The sequence below is a fragment of the Populus euphratica genome, unplaced genomic scaffold, assembly GCF_000495115.2.
Source record: "Populus euphratica unplaced genomic scaffold, PopEup_1.0 scaffold190.1, whole genome shotgun sequence".
Taxonomy (NCBI): domain Eukaryota; kingdom Viridiplantae; phylum Streptophyta; class Magnoliopsida; order Malpighiales; family Salicaceae; genus Populus; species Populus euphratica.
Genome location: NW_011500068.1, coordinates 73,864 through 92,335, shown reverse-complemented (window position 1 = coordinate 92,335; position 18,472 = coordinate 73,864). Strand labels below are relative to the sequence as shown.

Genomic DNA, 18,472 nt, shown 5'->3' with positions numbered 1-18,472 from the left:
ATAAATGTTATATCATGTGAGGTGTGAGGCGGAGAACACATAGAATAAAAAAATTATCATTAAATAAAATCCATTAATATAAAAATTAGCATTTTGTAGTTGAAATCAATATTAATTAAGATTTTTTTTTTCCATTGAAATTCAACTACTTTCTCGTTCTCTCTTCAACTATGAAGTAAAAAGAGAAGTTAGTGGACAAAAACTAGATTTTCACAAATAAAATGGCTGGAAATTTATAATATGAAAAGTATGAAGGTGCTTTTTTTATCCAATTTTAAAACCATCACTTATATTTCCATGTCATTTTCACTTTGATTTTTTTTAATCTTGTTTTTTCTCAATAAATTTAAAGTAACTGTCTTATAATTTAGCCACAAGATAGTGAACCCATAAGAAAAAAAAAAGAGAATTAAAATGAAAATAAAATAAAATAAGTCCATTATAAAATGTGAGAGGCTATGATACCATTCTCTACGGCGATTCACAAAGACTTTTAGAGTTTTTTATAATTATAAATTTATTTCATAATATGAATTTTTGGTATATTAAATATTATACTATAATATAATTTAAAAGATATAGAAAAAATATTATATATTTATTATAGATATAACTCATTACATCCTAAATCATATTATAAATATAGAATATTTGCATCGTAAATAATATTATAATATTAGAAAGCATTACTTTTACTATTTTTTAAATATAAAATGTCGTTAGCTTTGTAGCCAAACTTAGTATGAATTTAATATTGCGGTAGTTGTTGTGATTATGATTTGAAAAAAATTATTTTATAAGAAGTATTTTTAATTAAAATTGATTTAATAAAATAGGTGTTTAGTTAAAACTGTTATTGCAATTGAGGTTATGAAATAATTTAAAAAAATATATATTAATATTAGTAGTTTTTAATTTAAATATTGTAGATTTAACTATCTATAATTCCATCACGTATAAAATATATCCGATAAGTATTACAATTTTTCTAGTTTTTTAAGTACACTACAACATCAGGTAAAATATAATAAAGAACAAAATATATAATTTTTATTTTTTATTTTATTAGGCCGGACTTGATTCAATATATTTTAAACTTTAAATTAAAATCAATTAAATCAAAATAGTATATCTACTCTACACCATGGGAACAGTTTATGCTACACTTTGTGAGTAGTATATGCCACATTGAGTTAATCTATTCATGTTAATTAATTAGTATGGATAGTGTGCAAAAAGTAATATTTTGTTATTTTTTTTATGTCTTAAACATAAATTTACATGGGATCTATACACAATAAAATATATTTTCTTTTTAATTAAATAGGTTGTATTTATGTTTTTAACAAAACACAAACATAATCTTGTTAACAAACAGATTTTTAATAGCATCTGAGGTTAATTTAATGCCTTAGGTCCAAATAGTAACATGATTAACGTTAAGAGAAAAAAAATTAACCCAGCCCAACTTTAAATAAAAAATTATCACTATTTAATTTTTATGTAATATATAAAAATTTCATCAATTTAATTTTTCTTTCTTATATTAAAAAAAAGAAAAAGAAATAGCTGAGGGTAAAAAAACTTTATCTCCTAACAATTTTTAAGTAACAGTTGGTTTAGCGTATGTTAATAACATATATTAATAATAATAAAAATTTCGTCATTCTAAAAACAAATTAATAATAACAAGAAAAAAGAAATAGCTGAGGGTAAAAGTGGTACACAAGCGGCCGGAAGGAGATGTCCTCTCTGTTATCTCGTGCTCCGTGGATCATCAATCCATCATCATCACCAGGACTAAAAATTAATGGCGAATAGTATAGTAGCAGGGACGCCATGGATGAGAATCAAGGTTATCCCTGAAATTTCGTTTCCCATTCTACGTTCTCCATCCTCCCTTTACAACCACAAAGTCTCTTTCCTTTTTCCAACTAGAAGACGATTTTCAGCCTCTGCCATTGCTAGTACTGAAAAAGAACAGGTTAGAGTCCGTTTTGCTCCCTCGCCTACTGGAAACCTCCATGTTGGTGGTGCTAGAACTGCTCTCTTTAATTATCTCTTCGCCAGGTGATCTGGCTTCCTTCTCTTTTCTTCTTTTTTATTTAATTTAATTATTTGTTTGTTTGCAAGTTGAGTGGATGAAATGGGTAATCACTTTTTTTGTGGTTTTAGGTCTAAAGGTGGGAAATTTGTGTTGAGGATTGAGGATACTGACTTGGAGAGGTCGACTAAAGAATCCGAGGAGGCAGTGCTTCGGGATCTTTCTTGGCTTGGTCTTGACTGGGATGAAGGTAATTGATGCAATTATACCTGTAACTGTGGTTTTTTTTTTCTTTTCAAATGAATCTCATTTGCCTGAGCATCCATGTTTTAATTGGTAGTCTTACGTTGCCACTTGTGTTTTTCGTTTTCATTCTATGGCACCTGTCAATTGTGGAACATCTGATTAAATTCTCAGAACTCTTATCCTGTAATTGTTTCATAGGTCCTGGGGTTGGTGGAGACTATGGTCCATATCGGCAATCAGAGAGGAATTCTCTCTATAAGCAGCATGCTGAGAAACTTGTAGAATCTGGTCATGTTTATCGCTGCTTCTGCTCTAATGAGGTAGCTATTGTTCCTTATCTGTGAGAATCTGTATTTTGTAGTGCTTTTCTCCTTGTCAATGCTTATCTAGTCTCGAGTATTACTATTTGCTCATAAAATGGAGCATGGAATGGAAAGATCTCGTGTAATAAACATTAATAAAAAAAGTTAGAGATCTGATGCAATTAAGTCTCATCTGATCTGTGCTTGGGATGTTGATTAAAAAATAGTAAGGACAAAGACAAAAAGCTATTATCTTTTGATGACTTGACACAATATGTGCTCAACTAATAGATTTGTGCTATAATTTCTCGCCAGGAACTTGAGCAAATGAAGGAGATTGCAAAATTGAAGCAACTGCCTCCAGTATACACAGGAAAGTGGGCTAATGCAATGGATGATGAAGTACAGGAAGAGCTGGGAAAGGGAACTCCATACACGTATAGATTTCGTGTGCCTAAGGAAGGGCGTTTGACAATTAATGATCTTATTCGGGGCGAGGTAAGTTTAATCAATCTTCTATTTTGATGGTCTTACCATTGCCATCTAATTTATATATGTACTTGAGAATGATTATAATTGCATTTCTGTGTCTACATGACTTAGCAATAAAGAGAAAGGGGTGGAAGGTTGAGGTTACCACTCGAGTTTTTATTGCTGGATTGACAAATTGGGCATGCCTAGCATCATTCAAGATTGCCAATTCCTTTTTCTAATGAAATTCTTAGTTTTATGGGCTTCTAACTTTATTTGATAGTGTCTTGAAGGTTAGCTGGAATTATGACACACTTGGAGATTTTGTGATCATGAGGAGCAATGGACAACCTGTGTACAACTTTTGTGTCACTGTTGATGATGCTACCATGGCTATCTCACATGTTATTAGGTGATTATTTTAGCTGATCAAATTTTTTCAAGATAATATATGTGCTTATCTTTTAGCTGATCAAATTTTTTCAAGATAATGTATGTGCTTATATTTGTCTAGCTTACTGCATTCCAGGCCCCAATGTTTTGTTTGTGGGTTCTGTCTGGCATATGTGTCATCTTACTGTTAACTCTTGAATTTCAGAGCTGAAGAGCATTTACCAAATACTCTCAGGCAAGCACTAATATACAAGGTATCATTGTGTACCATCTTGAATGTACAGAAATGATTCTTTCATTGCCTTAAGGCAACCCATCTTCTTTGAATAATATGGGGCCTATCTATTGAATTTTGTCACAGGCCCTTGGATTCTCCATGCCTCACTTTGCACATGTTTCTTTAATTCTTGCACCTGACAGAAGTAAATTATCAAAACGACATGGTGCAACTTCAGTGGGTCAGGTATCTATTGGTCACCGCTGCTTATCTTAGTTTCTTTGGTTATTGCTTAGGTATAATATGTGGACATTAATTCTTTGTTCTCATGGGCTAATTGTTTTTTTTTTTTTGTTTTTTTGTTTATCTGAAACAATTACCTTTAACAGTACAGGGAGATGGGTTATCTGCCCGAGGCAATGGTGAATTACTTGGCACTTTTAGGTTGGGGTGATGGAACAGAGAATGAATTTTTTACCCTCGAGCAACTTGGTTAGTGATTTCATCACGTAACATTCTATGAAACTGTCTTGCATGTAGCTTTTTTTGGTGTATTTCATAACTGTATCTCACTTGAACTTCAATTAACAGTTGAAAAATTCTCAATTGGTCGTGTTAACAAAAGCGGCGCTGTTTTTGATTCTACCAAGTTGAGGTAAGCATGTCACTTTGCTATAAATCTAGAGCATGTACTTCTCTTGTTAAGCAAGCAAGCTAACCCTGTATATCTCTATAAACTAAAGGTGGATGAATGGCCAGCATTTAAGAGCACTTCCATCAGATAAACTGAGCAAACTTGTTGGTGAACGCTGGAAAAGCAGTGGCATTCTCGTAGAGTCAGAAGGACCATTTATAGAAGTAAGACATGCGTTCTACTGCTATATTTAAATTCCCATAAACATTTATAGCCTGTGTTAGCTGAATGCTGGTCTTATGAAGATTGGTTTAAGTGGCACTTCTCTTCAACATCAGTGTTGCCTGGAAGTATCTGTCATTGATCAATTGTTGCAGTCACAGCATGGAATTGAAGCAAAATGTAGTAGCTGAATTGCCATACAAAAGAAAGATGCTGTCACAAATTATATGTTATAAAATGAGATATGAACGGGATACTATTTTTCTAAATCTGTAGAGCTGTTTCGCCATGCTCAAGTTTCCCACTCCTCACGTGAACTTCCCCTTATGATGGCTCTGCATCTTAGTCATGTATAGGAAAGTGTATGATAGTAATGGCATAATTTTGTGCATGCAGGAGGCAGTTCTGCTTCTCAAGGATGGGATTGAGTTGGTAACTGATTCAGACAAAGTGCTCTCAAATTTGCTATCATATCCCTTACATGCTACTTTATCAAGGTGATTCTCAAACTTCCCACTCTTAAACATTACATATTTATCATTCTATTTGCCAATAGTCATAACTTTCTGGTCTGATTTTTTTTTTTTGTAATTGGGAGCGTGGTTTGCTGGTCTTATCAACTTACTTTTATGCATCATCATTCTCCTGAAGGACAGAGACTGGAGATATTGTCAACTGTAGGTCTTAAAAAGGTTTTTGAGATTGTATTATATTTGGGCAACTGGGCTAAGTAACTCTTTGTTGCTTTGTAAGTTCATGAAAGGTGTTCATGAACACATGTGGTGACCAGTAGATAGTAGATTGATGGTATCTCATAAGTAAATCGGGACAGGATTATTTGTATGTTTCAACAAAAGCTTTAAAAAAAATTGGTTGCACTCATGTCTGGGCTGGGCTCACTCGAGGTAAGGATGAATGTCCTAAAATCCGTCATGGTAGCTTTTGAGTTGCATCCAACTGTGGAACACGAGTTGGTTGATAAGTTTTTTGGTTGATGATTTCATCAAGTTCATCATAGGATTATTAGCTGGCATTGATTTCTTATATGGTATCAGTGTAGTAATAGTTAACTAACTTTATTTGCGTCTGCAGTCCTGAAGGTAAAGTTATGATACAAAATAAGCTTTGTGAGGTCTCATCCGGGTTGTTAGCTGCATATGACAGTGGTGAACTCCTTAATGCCCTGGAAGAAGGCCATTCTGGTTGGCAGAAGTGGGTAAAGAATTTTGGAAAAACAATGAAGCTGAAGGTGTGCTCTAATTGAATATTCAGCTTTCATCTTACATGTTATTTTATGTAATTATGTCTCTGAACTCTATAAACACTATTTGTTTCCCATTTTTATGTTAGGGGAAATCTCTCTTCATGCCTCTCCGAGTGTTGCTAACCGGGAAACTCCACGGTCCTGACATGGGCTCTAGCATAATCCTGCTCCATCAAGCTGGAACTGGGGATATGGTTTCTTCCCAAGCTGAGTTTGTGACATTGAAGGAGAGGTTTGGAGTACTGAGGGAAATAGACTGGGAAGCACTGAACAAGGATCAACCTCCTTTGGAACCCGCAGCTATAGCAGCAAATTGAGAGTCCCCAGTTTTGATCTGCGAATTTTGAACTCGATTCTGTAGATGCTTAAAAACCTTACCATGTTTGAGTGAACGATGTGTATTGAAAATGAATGCGACGAGAAGAAATCTGTGTGTTTAATTGAGAAACGAACATCCATTTTTTAATGACCCAATAATAATTCTCACGAGCGTTCATTCATTAGAGATCCCAATTCTTTTGCCATGATTACGAAAAGATGTGCTTGCCAATGCACAATCTGCCAGCAATAGCAGCAGCAGCACCTCACATGACTGCTAGGAGTAATAGTAATCCTCAGTCAAGGTGTCCGAATCCAGGTCTGTGGAATCCCAGTTGGCGGTAAAGGAATGCTGATGAACAGAGGAGGATGGACATGCAGCTATCGAGCTCAATGTCACGAAGAAGCAAGCAGGGTGCATGAACGTGTAATTTTGATACGAAGGTAGGAGGGCAGTAGTTCCGGGTGTCCCTGCACCAGTCACGACAAGCACCGTGCACTTGTCGTCAGCATGCATTGGAGAGAGGCTACTTGATGACAAAATGATGGAAGGAAAAATGATTGGCTACTTAGGTGGTTCCCTTATTCTAATAAACAACGGCGACGAATGCTTACTATATTTGACTTCTTGGGCACGTGATAAACCCACAACAACAAATATTTAACTTAGTGGGCACGTGTTTTTATGAATACGATTTGAATTTATAGACAGATATTAATTTCCCCATTTCTCGGCTCGGCCCTTCATCAAATACGTAATTAATCAATCAGCTCTTCCTCCTCCTCCTCCATCCCACCGTCTTCTCTTCTTCACCCAAATTCATTTCAATTCAAGTATCTCTCTCCGTACAACGAAAACATGTAGTGGTATTAGTATTACTTGTAGATCTGCATCTCTCAAATGAATGAATGAATGAATAAAGCACATCGTCATCACTTTTTATCACGAAAATGTCAGCTTCACAAAACCTTGGCGGTCCTTCTAGCTGCGGTCGTGCCTTGGGCCCTTGTCTCGACAAGATCGTTAAAAACGCCGCCTGGAGGAAGCACTCCCACCTCGTTTCCTCCTGCAAATCTGTCCTCGACAAGCTCGAATCACTCCCCGCCGATTCTATTTCTATTTCTATTTCTAGTTCACACTCTCCTCTCTTCTCCCTCTCCCCTTCCGATGCCAATCTCGTTCTCAATCCCATTCTTCTAGCCTTAGACTCTGCTTACCCCAAGGTTGTCGATCCCGCACTCGAATGCCTTTTCAAATTGTTTTCCTCTGGCCTTATTCGAGGTGAGATCGATCATACCCCCTCGAGTCTCATCATTTTGAAGATAATTGAGAGTGTTTGTAAGGTTTGTGGTATTGGCGACGAAGCTATTGAGCTTTCCGTGCTCAGAGTTTTGCTATCTGCTGTTCGATCTCCTTGTGTTTTGATTCGCGGTGAATGCTTAGTGCATATTGTTAGAACTTGTTATAATGTTTATCTTGGTGGGTTGAATGGGACCAATCAGATCTGTGCCAAATCGGTGCTTGCACAGATTATGCTTGTTGTTTTTACTAGAATGGAGGAGGATTCTATGGATGTTAATGTTAAAACGGTTTCTGTTGGTGAATTGTTACAGTTTACTGATAAGAATTTGAATGAAGGGAGCTCCATTCATTTCTGTCAGAATTTTGTTAATGAGGTCATGGCAGCGAGTGAAGGGGTTCCTGATGATAAGTTGTTGCTGCACAATCAACCGTCTGATGAACTCCGAAATGTTAGTGCCGGTGCTGGCGATGATGATGATAAAATAGCTGAAGGGGATCATAAAAGTGAATTAAGCAATAAGGAAGCAAACGGTGAAGCTGATACGGATGTTGGTGTGGGTGTTAGTGGCGGTGGTGAAGTTGGGGGGAGTAAGATTAGGGAAGATGGGTTTCTTCTCTTTAGGAATATTTGCAAATTGTCAATGAAGTTCTCATCTCAGGAGACCCCAGATGATCAAATTCTTTTGAGAGGGAAGATTTTATCTCTTGAGTTGCTTAAGGTGATCATGGACAATGGAGGTCCAATTTGGCGAAATAATGAGAGGCAAGTCACGAATACATCCTTTCACAGTTTTTTGAACTCCAGCCATTACGCATATATCATTATTATCTACTGATAGCTATGAAATTTTATTTCAATGTAGAAAGCCCTTGCTGTTTTCTAATTTGGTTCATTTTATTTTAATTTTTAATTCCTGTCTTAGAAATTCTATATGGTTTTTCTATGAATATTTTGAATATATTGCTCCGATTTTTCCATCATGAGCTGTAAATGAACAATTTTTTGGCACCATTTTCATGTTCTTTTTTCTTTGGTGAAGAGTATAACATTTTCTTCTATTTGGTACAGGTTTCTCAACACTATTAAGCAATTCCTATGCTTGTCACTAATAAAGAACACTGCATTGTCAGTTATGGCTATTTTCCAGCTTCAGTGCTCCATTTTTATGATGTTGTTAGTTAAATTCAGATCTGGATTGAAGGAAGAAATTGGGATATTCTTTCCCATGCTTGTCCTTCGAGTACTTGAGAATGTTAACCAGCCTAGCTTCTTACAGAAAATGACTGTCCTTAATTTTTTGGACAAAATCAGCCAGGATTCCCAGATCATTGTTGATATTTTCATAAACTATGACTGCGATGTGGATGCTCCAAACATATACGAAAGGTATTACATATGCATCTGTTATTGCTCATGTCTTAGTTGCAATTTATATGCATCTGTTCAAGTAGTTATGAAACTTGAATGGTTAAATGCTTGTAAATTTTCAGAAGACAAGGATAGTGTAGTTCGTATATGAATCAGTCATCTTATGCTATGATGGGCCTAGAATTTTATGAGATCTCTTTAATTGATATTGGAAAGCCTCATTTGGTGGATTCTCTCTCTTGTTTGTAGACATACCATGTCTTTTATTTTGGCTATTATCTCTATTGTCATTTCTTTATGTCATGTATTTTTAAAAAATGTATTAAAACACTTATAATTCCATCAGATATTTGCAGGATTGTCAATGGCCTTCTGAAAACTGCTCTAGGACCCCCTCCTGGTTCAACAACAACTTTGTCTTCGGTTCAGGATATTACTTTTAGGCATGAATCTGTGAAATGCTTGGTTAGCATCATCAGGTCAATGGGTGCTTGGATGGATCAAAAGTTGAGAACTGGAGATTCTTATCTGCCTAAGAGCTCCGAAAGTTCTACTTCAACCGAGAATCATTCAACTCTGAGTGGAGAAGATGCAGGTGCCTCTGATTATGATTTGCATTCGGAAGTGAACTCTGAAATGTCTGATGCTGCTACCCTTGAACAACGACGGGCATATAAAATTGAACTCCAGGTTGGCATTTTTTTATCCTTTTGCAAGGGATGGCCATATGTGGTATAGGGTACTGATATTTAACTGGTTGCTCTTTTATTAGTATCATGTAGGTACACTTCTTGTGCCACCATTTTTTTTCCTGCCTTGTCACACTTTATAAGAAATGGGCCTGCTTAACCCTTTGGTGACAAATTTACTGTGTTAAATGCAGAAAGGTATCTCCATATTCAATAGGAAACCTTCCAAGGGCATCGAGTTTTTGATAAATGCCAAAAAAGTTAGCGGTTCTCCTGAAGAAGTTGCCACCTTCCTGAAAAACACTACTGGCTTGAATGAAACTGTGATTGGTGACTATTTGGGCGAGAGGGATGAGTTTTGTTTGAGAGTTATGCATGCTTATGTAGACTCATTCAACTTTAAAGAAATGGATTTTGGTGAAGCAATAAGGTTTTTCTTACGGGGCTTCAGGTTACCCGGAGAAGCACAGAAGATTGATCGTATCATGGAAAAGTTTGCTGAGCGCTATTGTAAATGCAATCCAAATTCATTTACCAGTGCAGATACTGCTTATGTTCTTGCATACTCTGTGATAATGCTCAACACTGATGCACATAACAGCATGGTGAAGGATAAGGTTTGCTTGCAAAACCCCTTCCCTTTTATCTCTGGCCACTGTCATGACTAGTGAATTTTGCTTTTCAACCTCCTTTTTATGATAAGTTGATAAAAGTTGTGCTTTGGCTTCGGTCCTGATAGTTATTCCACACTCCAGGATGATTTTCAGACAATTTTCAATGTTTTGGTTTGTTGAATCAGTAGATTAGACTTGATGATAAATAATTCAGGATGTGCGTAGTAACATTACCTTTTTTGTAATGGTAAATCATCTTCACAATTAATTTCCTTGTCATTTTTTTGTGACTTTGAAAATTATTAAAAATGCAAATGGAGAAATATAAAGCACATAATAACAAATTCTAGTAAAATATAAAGCACATATTAAAAAAATTGTCTACAGCAGGGCATCGTATTGTCAATTATGCATAAATGAATGTAGATTTGATTTTGACGATCTTCTTACTTCTGTTCTGAAACTGGGGCCATCCAGATGAGCAAGGCTGATTTTATTCGGAACAACAGAGGAATTGATGATGGCAAGGATTTGCCTGAAGAGTATCTGGGCACTCTCTATGATCAAATTGTGAAAAATGAAATTAAGATGAGTGCTGATTCTTCAGTTCCTCAAAGCAAGCAGGCAAACAGCTTAAATAAGCTATTAGGTTTAGATGGTATACTCAATCTAGTTACTGGGAAGCAGACTGAGGAAAAGGCATTGGGTGCAAATGGGCTTCTTATCAGGCGTATCCAAGAGCAATTTAAAGCAAAGTCAGGAAAATCAGGGTAAGCTATGTTACAACATATTTCATGGTTGATTGTTTCTAGAGTAAATTATTATTTATTCCTGGGGTTTTTGAATGTGATTATAGGCTAATACTTAATGTTTGAAAACCTATACCTTAGTCCCTGACTCTTGGTGACCTTTGTTTCATTAAAACATCTCTTGTTATTTTCTAGTCCCCGATGGGCCACTTGGCTATCTAAAATCTTAGAGAAATAAACAAGATAGTGGGGTTTTCAAGAAAGCCAAAGTGTTTTTACTCTCAATGGGAGACAAACGGTTTGAAGGGTAAGGGCGGCTAGTAGTAATGCAGGGGATCCATTAACCAGGCTCGAATTATGGGGAGGGGTTTGTGGTACTGGAGGATGGTTTAATCTTTGCCTGATTTGGATAATTTTGACCTTCTCCTTCTCTCGTGCTTGCGCTTGCTAAATCTTGGGTAAATTAGTTAACTGTGATGGAATTAGCCAACAGAGGGCATGGTAAATTTCTTATGTAAACTAGTATCTATGATATGGTAATAAACAGAGAATGATTATCATATACCTTACTCTGAAGGGACAGTTCTCTTCATCTGGCTGCATTCTTTTTTCAAATTTGGGCTCTGTGTCAATCTTACCTGAGCTGTCACAAATTATAAAAGACATGTTAGTTACATTGCAGTCCTTGTATAAAAAATAATAGTTTGATTCTCATGTTGCAGGTCTATTTATCATGTTGTAACAGATGCAGCAATTCTGAGGTTTATGGTTGAGGTCTGCTGGGGTCCCATGCTTGCTGCATTTAGCGTGACTCTTGATCAGAGTGATGATAGGCTTGCTACTTCTCAGTGCTTACAGGGGTTTCAATGTGCTGTGCATGTTACTGCAGTCATGGGCATGCAGACCCAGAGAGATGCTTTTGTTACATCTGTGGCCAAGTTTACATACCTCCACTGTGCTGCAGATATGAAACTAAAAAATGTAGATGCTGTGAAGGTGAGCATTTTTAATGTGATCTCCAGATCATTATCAAGAGCTGGATTCCCGAACCAGAACCACCACCACACACACTCACAACCCTGAAGAAATTTTTTTCATAACTGCATATAACTGGTCATACAGAAAGAGTGATGCCTTAAAAGGATTGGATTGATCTAGTTACTTCAGTACAAGTCAAAAAGCTGCGCTGTATATTCATCAGGCTTCATGTATTTGATGTCAATTTCTGTACGAAGTCATTTACATTTTCTACTTTTTTATGCATCGTCTTTTATTTCATGCAGGCAATAATATCAGTTGCCATTGAAGATGGCAACAATCTTCAGGATGCTTGGGAGCATATCTTAACTTGCCTCTCCCGTGTTGAGCATCTGCAACTGCTTGGAGAAGGTGCACCACCTGATGCCTCTTATTTGACTCCATCTAATGGTGAAACAGATGAAAAAGCACTGAAGTCAATGGGTTATCCTTCTCTAAAGAAAAAGGGAACTCTCCAGAACCCAGCCGTAATGGCTGTTGTTAGAGGGGGTTCATATGATAGCACCACTGTCGGAGTCAATTCTCCAGGACTTGTAACTCCAGGGCAAATTATTAACCTCATTTCAAATTTGAATTTGCTCGACCAGATCGGGAATTTTGAATTGAACCATGTGTTTGCTAATAGCCAAAGGTTGAACAGTGAAGCAATAGTAGCTTTTGTGAAAGCTCTTTGCAAAGTTTCAATATCTGAGTTGCAGTCTCCAACAGATCCTCGTGTGTTTAGCCTCACAAAAATCGTAGAAATTGCGTAAGAACTTTCTCCCTTTCCTTTTGAGTATTTTATTGCCACGTGAAGTTCCATGAGGATCTGTATGAAAGACATTATGTTTTTTTTCCTTTTGCAGGCATTATAACATGAACCGCATCAGATTAGTTTGGTCCCGCATATGGAATGTTCTTTCTGATTTTTTTGTATCAGTTGGCTTGTCAGAAAATCTCTCTGTTGCTATTTTTGTGATGGATTCTCTGAGACAACTTGCTATGAAATTCTTAGAGCGCGAGGAGTTGGCAAATTACAACTTCCAGAATGAATTTTTGAGGCCATTTGTGATTGTGATGCAGAAAAGCAGCTCTACAGAGATCAGGGAATTAATAGTTAGGTGTATTTCGCAGATGGTCCTTAGTCGTGTCAGCAACGTGAAATCTGGGTGGAAAAGTGTTTTTATGGTATGGTAGCATTTGTTTTTATTTTCTAAATTGTCTAATTCTTTTAACTTTTAAAATGCTTGATCGGAGGGCAATTCTTTTTTCTAATTGTTCCATTGATGCCATGATATTCTTTTCTCAGGTTTTTACTGTTGCTGCGTCTGACGAGCGGAAGAATGTTGTCCTGTTGGCTTTCGAGACAATGGAAAAAATAGTCCGGGAATATTTTCCTTATATAACTGAGACAGAGAGGACAACTTTCACTGACTGTGTTAGATGCCTCACCACCTTCACAAATAGCAGGTTTAATAGTGATGTGAGCCTCGATGCAATTGCATTTCTCCGATTCTGTGCTCTGAAACTTGCAGATGGAGGACTTATTTGCAATGTAAAGAGCAGGGTTGATGATCTATCCATCCCAATAGTAGATGAGGTTGCTTTGGGTGTAGAAAATCATAGCAACAAAGATGATCACGTGTCCTTTTGGATTCCTTTGCTAACAGGTAATCTTCTTTCAAGGAAAGACTTGCCATATGCTACTTGACATTTCTGCATGCCAATAATGTCATGAAAATGTGAATGGCTGAGCTCAACATTCATTTTTGGCTCCCTTGCATATAATTATATTATATAGCCAGCCATGTGCACAGAACACCTGCACCTGATTATGCTTTGAAGTTATCCCACCCCCACCACCACAACTAAAAAAGCATCCATGAATTTAGAAGTTACTGTTGTTGAATGTACATCCTGGAATTGTTTTTTTTTTTTCCTGCTATTGTGTTGTGTTCTTTCAACCCCACGGGGCAATTTGTGCATGTATTGATAAGTTTTTAAGCACCCTAGATACAGATCATATGAAAATGAATTATGCAACATACCCTTTCAATTGCTCCTCATTATATGTAGGGAAATGGGAATAAGCTGATCTTATTTATAACCATCAAGCAGAAGATGGGAGGGCAGCTATCTTGTTTGTGCATGAATAGATACACGATTCTGCTGTTTGTCTTCTGTTGTAAGTTCTAAACGTCTCATCATTACGGTTGCAGGGTTATCAAAATTAGCATCTGATCCCAGATCAGCTATTCGAAAGAGTGCTCTAGAAGTCTTATTTAACATTCTCAATGACCACGGCCATCTTTTTTCACGCTCATTTTGGATCACTGTTTTCAATTCTGTTATTTTCCCCATATTCAGTGGTGTCAGTGACAAGAAAGATGTTAAAGATCAGGATTCATCAACTTCAGCATCGCCTCATACAGAAAGAAGTACATGGGATTCTGAAACTTCTGCTGTTGCTGTCCAGTGTCTGGTAGACCTATTTGTCAGCTTTTTCAATGTGATTAGGTGTCAACTACAAAGCATAGTATCTATATTGACGGGATTTGTTAGGAGTCCTGTTAAGGGTCCTGCTAGCACTGGGGTTGCTGCACTGTTGCGTTTAGCGGGTGAACTGGGCAGCAGGATTTCAGAAGATGAATGGAGAGAGATTTTTCTGGCGCTGAAAGAGGCTGCTGCATCATTGTTACCAGGTTTCATGAAAGTCTTAAGAATCATGGATGACATTGAGATGCCTGAAAGCCCTAACCTTTATGCGGATGTGGATGTGTCTTCTGATCATGGCTTCACAAATGATGATCTTCCGGATGACAATCTGCAAACTGCAGCATATGTGATCTCAAGAGTGAAGAGTCATATTGCTGTGCAGCTACTTATTGTGCAGGTTCTCTCTCTCTCTCACTCTCGCTTTCTTACACACACAGACAAAAAACTTGCTTGTGTACAAATTATGCTTTTGCACTCTACATTTGATGTCCATGCATCCATGTATGCATTACAAAAAATATATATCTCACGTCAAAAGGTTAAAAATGCACGATGCATATTTATGTGTGTGTGCGCGCGTGTGGAAAGAGAGATGTAGTTACCCAATTTTCTGAAAGATGCCAATGATCAGCATGCAACTTTAATCTTCATGAATTTTACTGGCTCCGGTGGAAATTTCCCTTTTGTTTACTTTTTTGTTTCTCTTTTTTCTGTTAATGTTATTATTTTAGTTGTTTTGGTATAAACTGCGTGCTTTGTTCTTCCAGGGCTATAACTAGGGATGTTCACGGTCCGGTTTTAGCCCAAAAAACCAACTGAACCGGTACTTGTTATTTTTGAAAAATTACACCCCATACTGAACTGAAAACCGGTTCAAACCAAACCAAGTTGACTCACCCCTCGTGGACTTCCGGTCATCTTCTCTTCCCCCATTGGTCGAGCCTTTAATTAACCCCTGACCTCTCAGCGATCTGTATCTCGTTCCATCGATCATAAGTGACAGGCTCTTTTCTCATTTGGTAGAACAAAGTGAGAAGGGCTTTAGCCTAGCTTCTATCAGAAGCTTGTTGCTTCAACCTGGCCTGTCTGCCCAGCAGGGAGCAGAATGAAAGGCCTTTGGATGGGAGATTTGAAGCCAGGGTTCATCTTGCAAAGTGTCAAGCATACATGAAATAATTAGGTAAATCACGGGAGAGAGGGGGGGGGGGGGGGGGGGGGGGGAGGGGGTGGCAGCTGAAACAAAAATTCGAAGGAAAAAAACGTGTCTTAGGGTTTAGTTAAGTTATACCCCTTTTATTTTTACTTGGGTCAAATTCAGTTGAACCCGTTCAATTGGTTTCAGCTTTGTGAAACCAAAACCGAATTGGATTGAGTGATTTTTTCTGTTTTAAATCGGTTTCTTTGGTTTTTTATTTTGATTTGGTTTCTTTGGTTATTTTTCCTAGTTTTCTTGGTTAGTTTTTTTGAACACCCCTAGCTATAACTGTTAATATATCTTGTGAATTTTACAATTTCTTCACAAGATTCCCTACTGTATCCTGTCTTCTTTCTAAAACTCAGTATTGCCTGACATTTAATATATATTTTTTTTTTTGCTTTGGTGGCATTTTACTTGCCATTATTTTGCAAACAGCCCTTCGCAGTCACTGCTGTGGTCGACTGGTAGCCTGAACCGTGGACTGTTTTTCATGCACAAAGATCACAATAGACCATCGGCTATATTAATTTTAATTTTATTTTTATTTTTTATCATATCAGGTTGCAAGTGATTTATACAAAGCAAACCGGCAATTCTTGTCAGCAGCCAATGTCAGAATCCTTGTTGATATATTTACATCAATAGCATCACATGCCCACCAACTGAATTCCGAGACAAACCTGTTGAAGAAACTGCAGAAAGGATGCTCTATAGCAGGGATCTCTGATCCTCCAATGGTGCATTTTGAGAATGAGTCCTACGAGAATTACCTTGATTTCCTCCAAGATTTGCTCAAGGATAATCCATCCATGTCCGAGGCGTTGAGCATCGAAGAGCAACTCGCAGCGGTGTGTGAAGAGATATTGCAGATTTATCTGAACTGTACTGGGTCGGAGGCTGTGCAGCAAAACAAGACGGTGATGCACTGGAATCTTCATTTAGGTTCGGCCAAGAAGGAAGAGGTGGCAGCAAGGACGAGTTTGCTTTTGTCAGCTTTGCGGGTACTGAATGGTTTAGAAAGGGATTCCTTTAGGGGCCATGCCCGACAATTCTTTCCTTTGTTGGTGGATCTTGTACGGTGTGAGCATAACTCGGGAGAAGTTCAGCGTATTCTAAGCAATATTTTCCTATCATGTATAGGCCCCATTATAATGTGATGACGAATCATTATGGTGCTTGCACGCTAATGTACGCCGTCGTCATCCAATCACAGTTTTGATCTCTCTAGCACATCAATAATGATATTCTTTTTTTTTTATATATAGCACATCAATAATGATATTCTTTTTTTTTTTTTATATATGATTTTTTTGTTCTGGTTTTAGCGGATAAACATTAAATTATATTTTTTTTCAGTGTTGGATGGAGGATTTGATGAGCTGTCGTATTTTTCTGAAAGAATTATTTTAAAAATAACTGAAGGACAGAGAACGGGCATTGTCAACACGATCGGCTTAACAAGTTGCTCATGAGATCTTGTTCCTCTATCCTCCCAGCCCCACCATCCTTAGTGTCCCTGGACACAACAAGTGCAAGGGTGGTTTGACAAATTCGGCGAGCGGATTAAATTATTGTTATTACTGTCCAGAATCGACGTCCGAGTTCCAAAATAAATAAATAAATAAATAGAATTAGGGAATGAAAGATGTGATCGCTGAGGGCCCTCTAATCTAGTGGGATTGCAATCTTGATCGATCAAGATTCTTTTGTTTTATTTGGGGGCAATGTTTTTGTTTTTCATGTAATGATGATGTGAGGAGTGATTAATAAATAAATAAATAAATAATGTTTTAATGTATCTTGAAGCAAGATAAATAAATGAAGAACCTTAGAAATTAACACACTATTCCGAAACACGTGGTGTGGGGACGATGGAAGTGGTCGACGAAGGAAGCGGGGAAGGTCAAGTCAGTTAACGAGTGACTGCCCGCCTGCTTGCGTTGAGGTAGTGGGAATGGCTTTTGGTATTCAAACAAATTGACTAGAAAAGCTAGCTGGAACTTTAATCGATGGTCATTGGTCTCCATGCATATAATATATATTTAAGTCATTGTTGACCTCCTTACTTTCTTATTGTATACTACAGTAAGAGAACAACGCGTGTAGACGTGGTAATATATACATGGAGTATGATTTAATTGATTACTTCTAAGCTTGTTACTTATGTTATAAATTTTAAGATTATTGAAAATTATTAATTTTAAAATTTTTAAAATTATCTAAAATAAAAAAAAATATACTTGGACATTTTAACCGTGGATCATGTATGCAGCTAGCTAGCTAGCTAGGTCAGGTTCAAACACGGAGGAGTTCTACCATCTTCATTCGCAATCTCACACACCGGACTAGAGCTGCAAATTAAAGAACCAACTGCTCTTTTCTGATCAACAGTACCAAATAGTTTAGGTCCTGTTTTTACTCTTATTAATCTATTCATTCATGGTTTTGACATGTTTTGTTCCTGGCATGTCAAATTGATATTATTTTATCGGTGCAGGATGCATGGATGTAACTATACTATCGAACAAATCAATGGCCGCCATTATTTAACACGATTATTCGTAGTTATCTCATCGCCACTGAAATGCCGGTCTTCATCCTCCACTGCACCATACGCATTTGTCCACCCTTGTGTTTTTTTTTATAAACAACGGAACAATTCCTCCATCTTTTCCTTTGGATTTATTTATTTATTCTGAAAAGGATCGCATCCTTCCGGTATCCAAGACCATGAAAAATACAAATACGTACCGAGTCCATGGGATAGCGCTGCGCGCAACGCATGCACCAACCGCCTTCCATGTCCAAGTCTCACGGCAAGAAAACGGATGATGAGAAGAATTAGTACAGAACAATCAATTAACATGGCGCCTCCCATATGCTTAATTATTGTAAGAGCAGAATATCAAGCACCTAGCTAGGATGT

At 37.2% G+C, this 18,472-nt stretch overlaps 2 protein-coding genes across 5 annotated transcripts; both read left to right on the top strand.

Moving 5' to 3' along the window:
• Positions 1-1,699: 1,699 nt before the first annotated feature.
• On the top strand, positions 1,700-6,298 carry ERS (glutamate tRNA synthetase). Of its 3 annotated transcripts, none has more exons than XR_839023.1 (14): positions 1,700-2,070; positions 2,176-2,294; positions 2,489-2,610; positions 2,908-3,090; positions 3,357-3,475; positions 3,662-3,710; positions 3,818-3,919; positions 4,063-4,165; positions 4,265-4,328; positions 4,417-4,531; positions 4,926-5,026; positions 5,181-5,206; positions 5,622-5,778; positions 5,880-6,298. XR_839023.1 is itself a non-coding variant. In XM_011002550.1 (14 exons), the coding sequence occupies exons 1-14, from the start codon at positions 1,811-1,813 to the stop codon at positions 6,108-6,110; spliced, it is 1,746 nt and encodes a 581-aa protein (XP_011000852.1). In that variant the 5' UTR covers positions 1,701-1,810; the 3' UTR covers positions 6,111-6,298. The 3 variants fall into 3 exon arrangements, 2 of the variants coding, with proteins under 2 accessions (XP_011000852.1, XP_011000853.1); XM_011002550.1 differs by having other exon boundaries at positions 1,701-2,070; positions 5,186-5,206; XM_011002551.1 differs by lacking the exon at positions 5,181-5,206 and having other exon boundaries at positions 1,701-2,070.
• A 510-nt stretch (positions 6,299-6,808) lies between these two features.
• LOC105108291 (brefeldin A-inhibited guanine nucleotide-exchange protein 1-like) lies at positions 6,809-17,015 on the top strand. 2 transcript variants are annotated; one of them, XM_011002549.1, is made up of 12 exons: positions 6,809-8,177; positions 8,484-8,801; positions 9,140-9,473; positions 9,667-10,089; positions 10,564-10,856; positions 11,558-11,831; positions 12,119-12,621; positions 12,719-13,040; positions 13,162-13,522; positions 14,072-14,745; positions 16,107-16,734; positions 16,903-17,015. In XM_011002549.1, the coding sequence occupies exons 1-11, from the start codon at positions 7,063-7,065 to the stop codon at positions 16,701-16,703; spliced, it is 5,214 nt and encodes a 1,737-aa protein (XP_011000851.1). In that variant the 5' UTR covers positions 6,809-7,062; the 3' UTR covers positions 16,704-16,734; positions 16,903-17,015. The 2 variants fall into 2 exon arrangements, with proteins under 2 accessions (XP_011000851.1, XP_011000850.1); XM_011002548.1 differs by lacking the exon at positions 16,903-17,015 and having other exon boundaries at positions 16,107-16,803.
• The last annotated feature ends 1,457 nt before the right edge of the window (positions 17,016-18,472 follow it).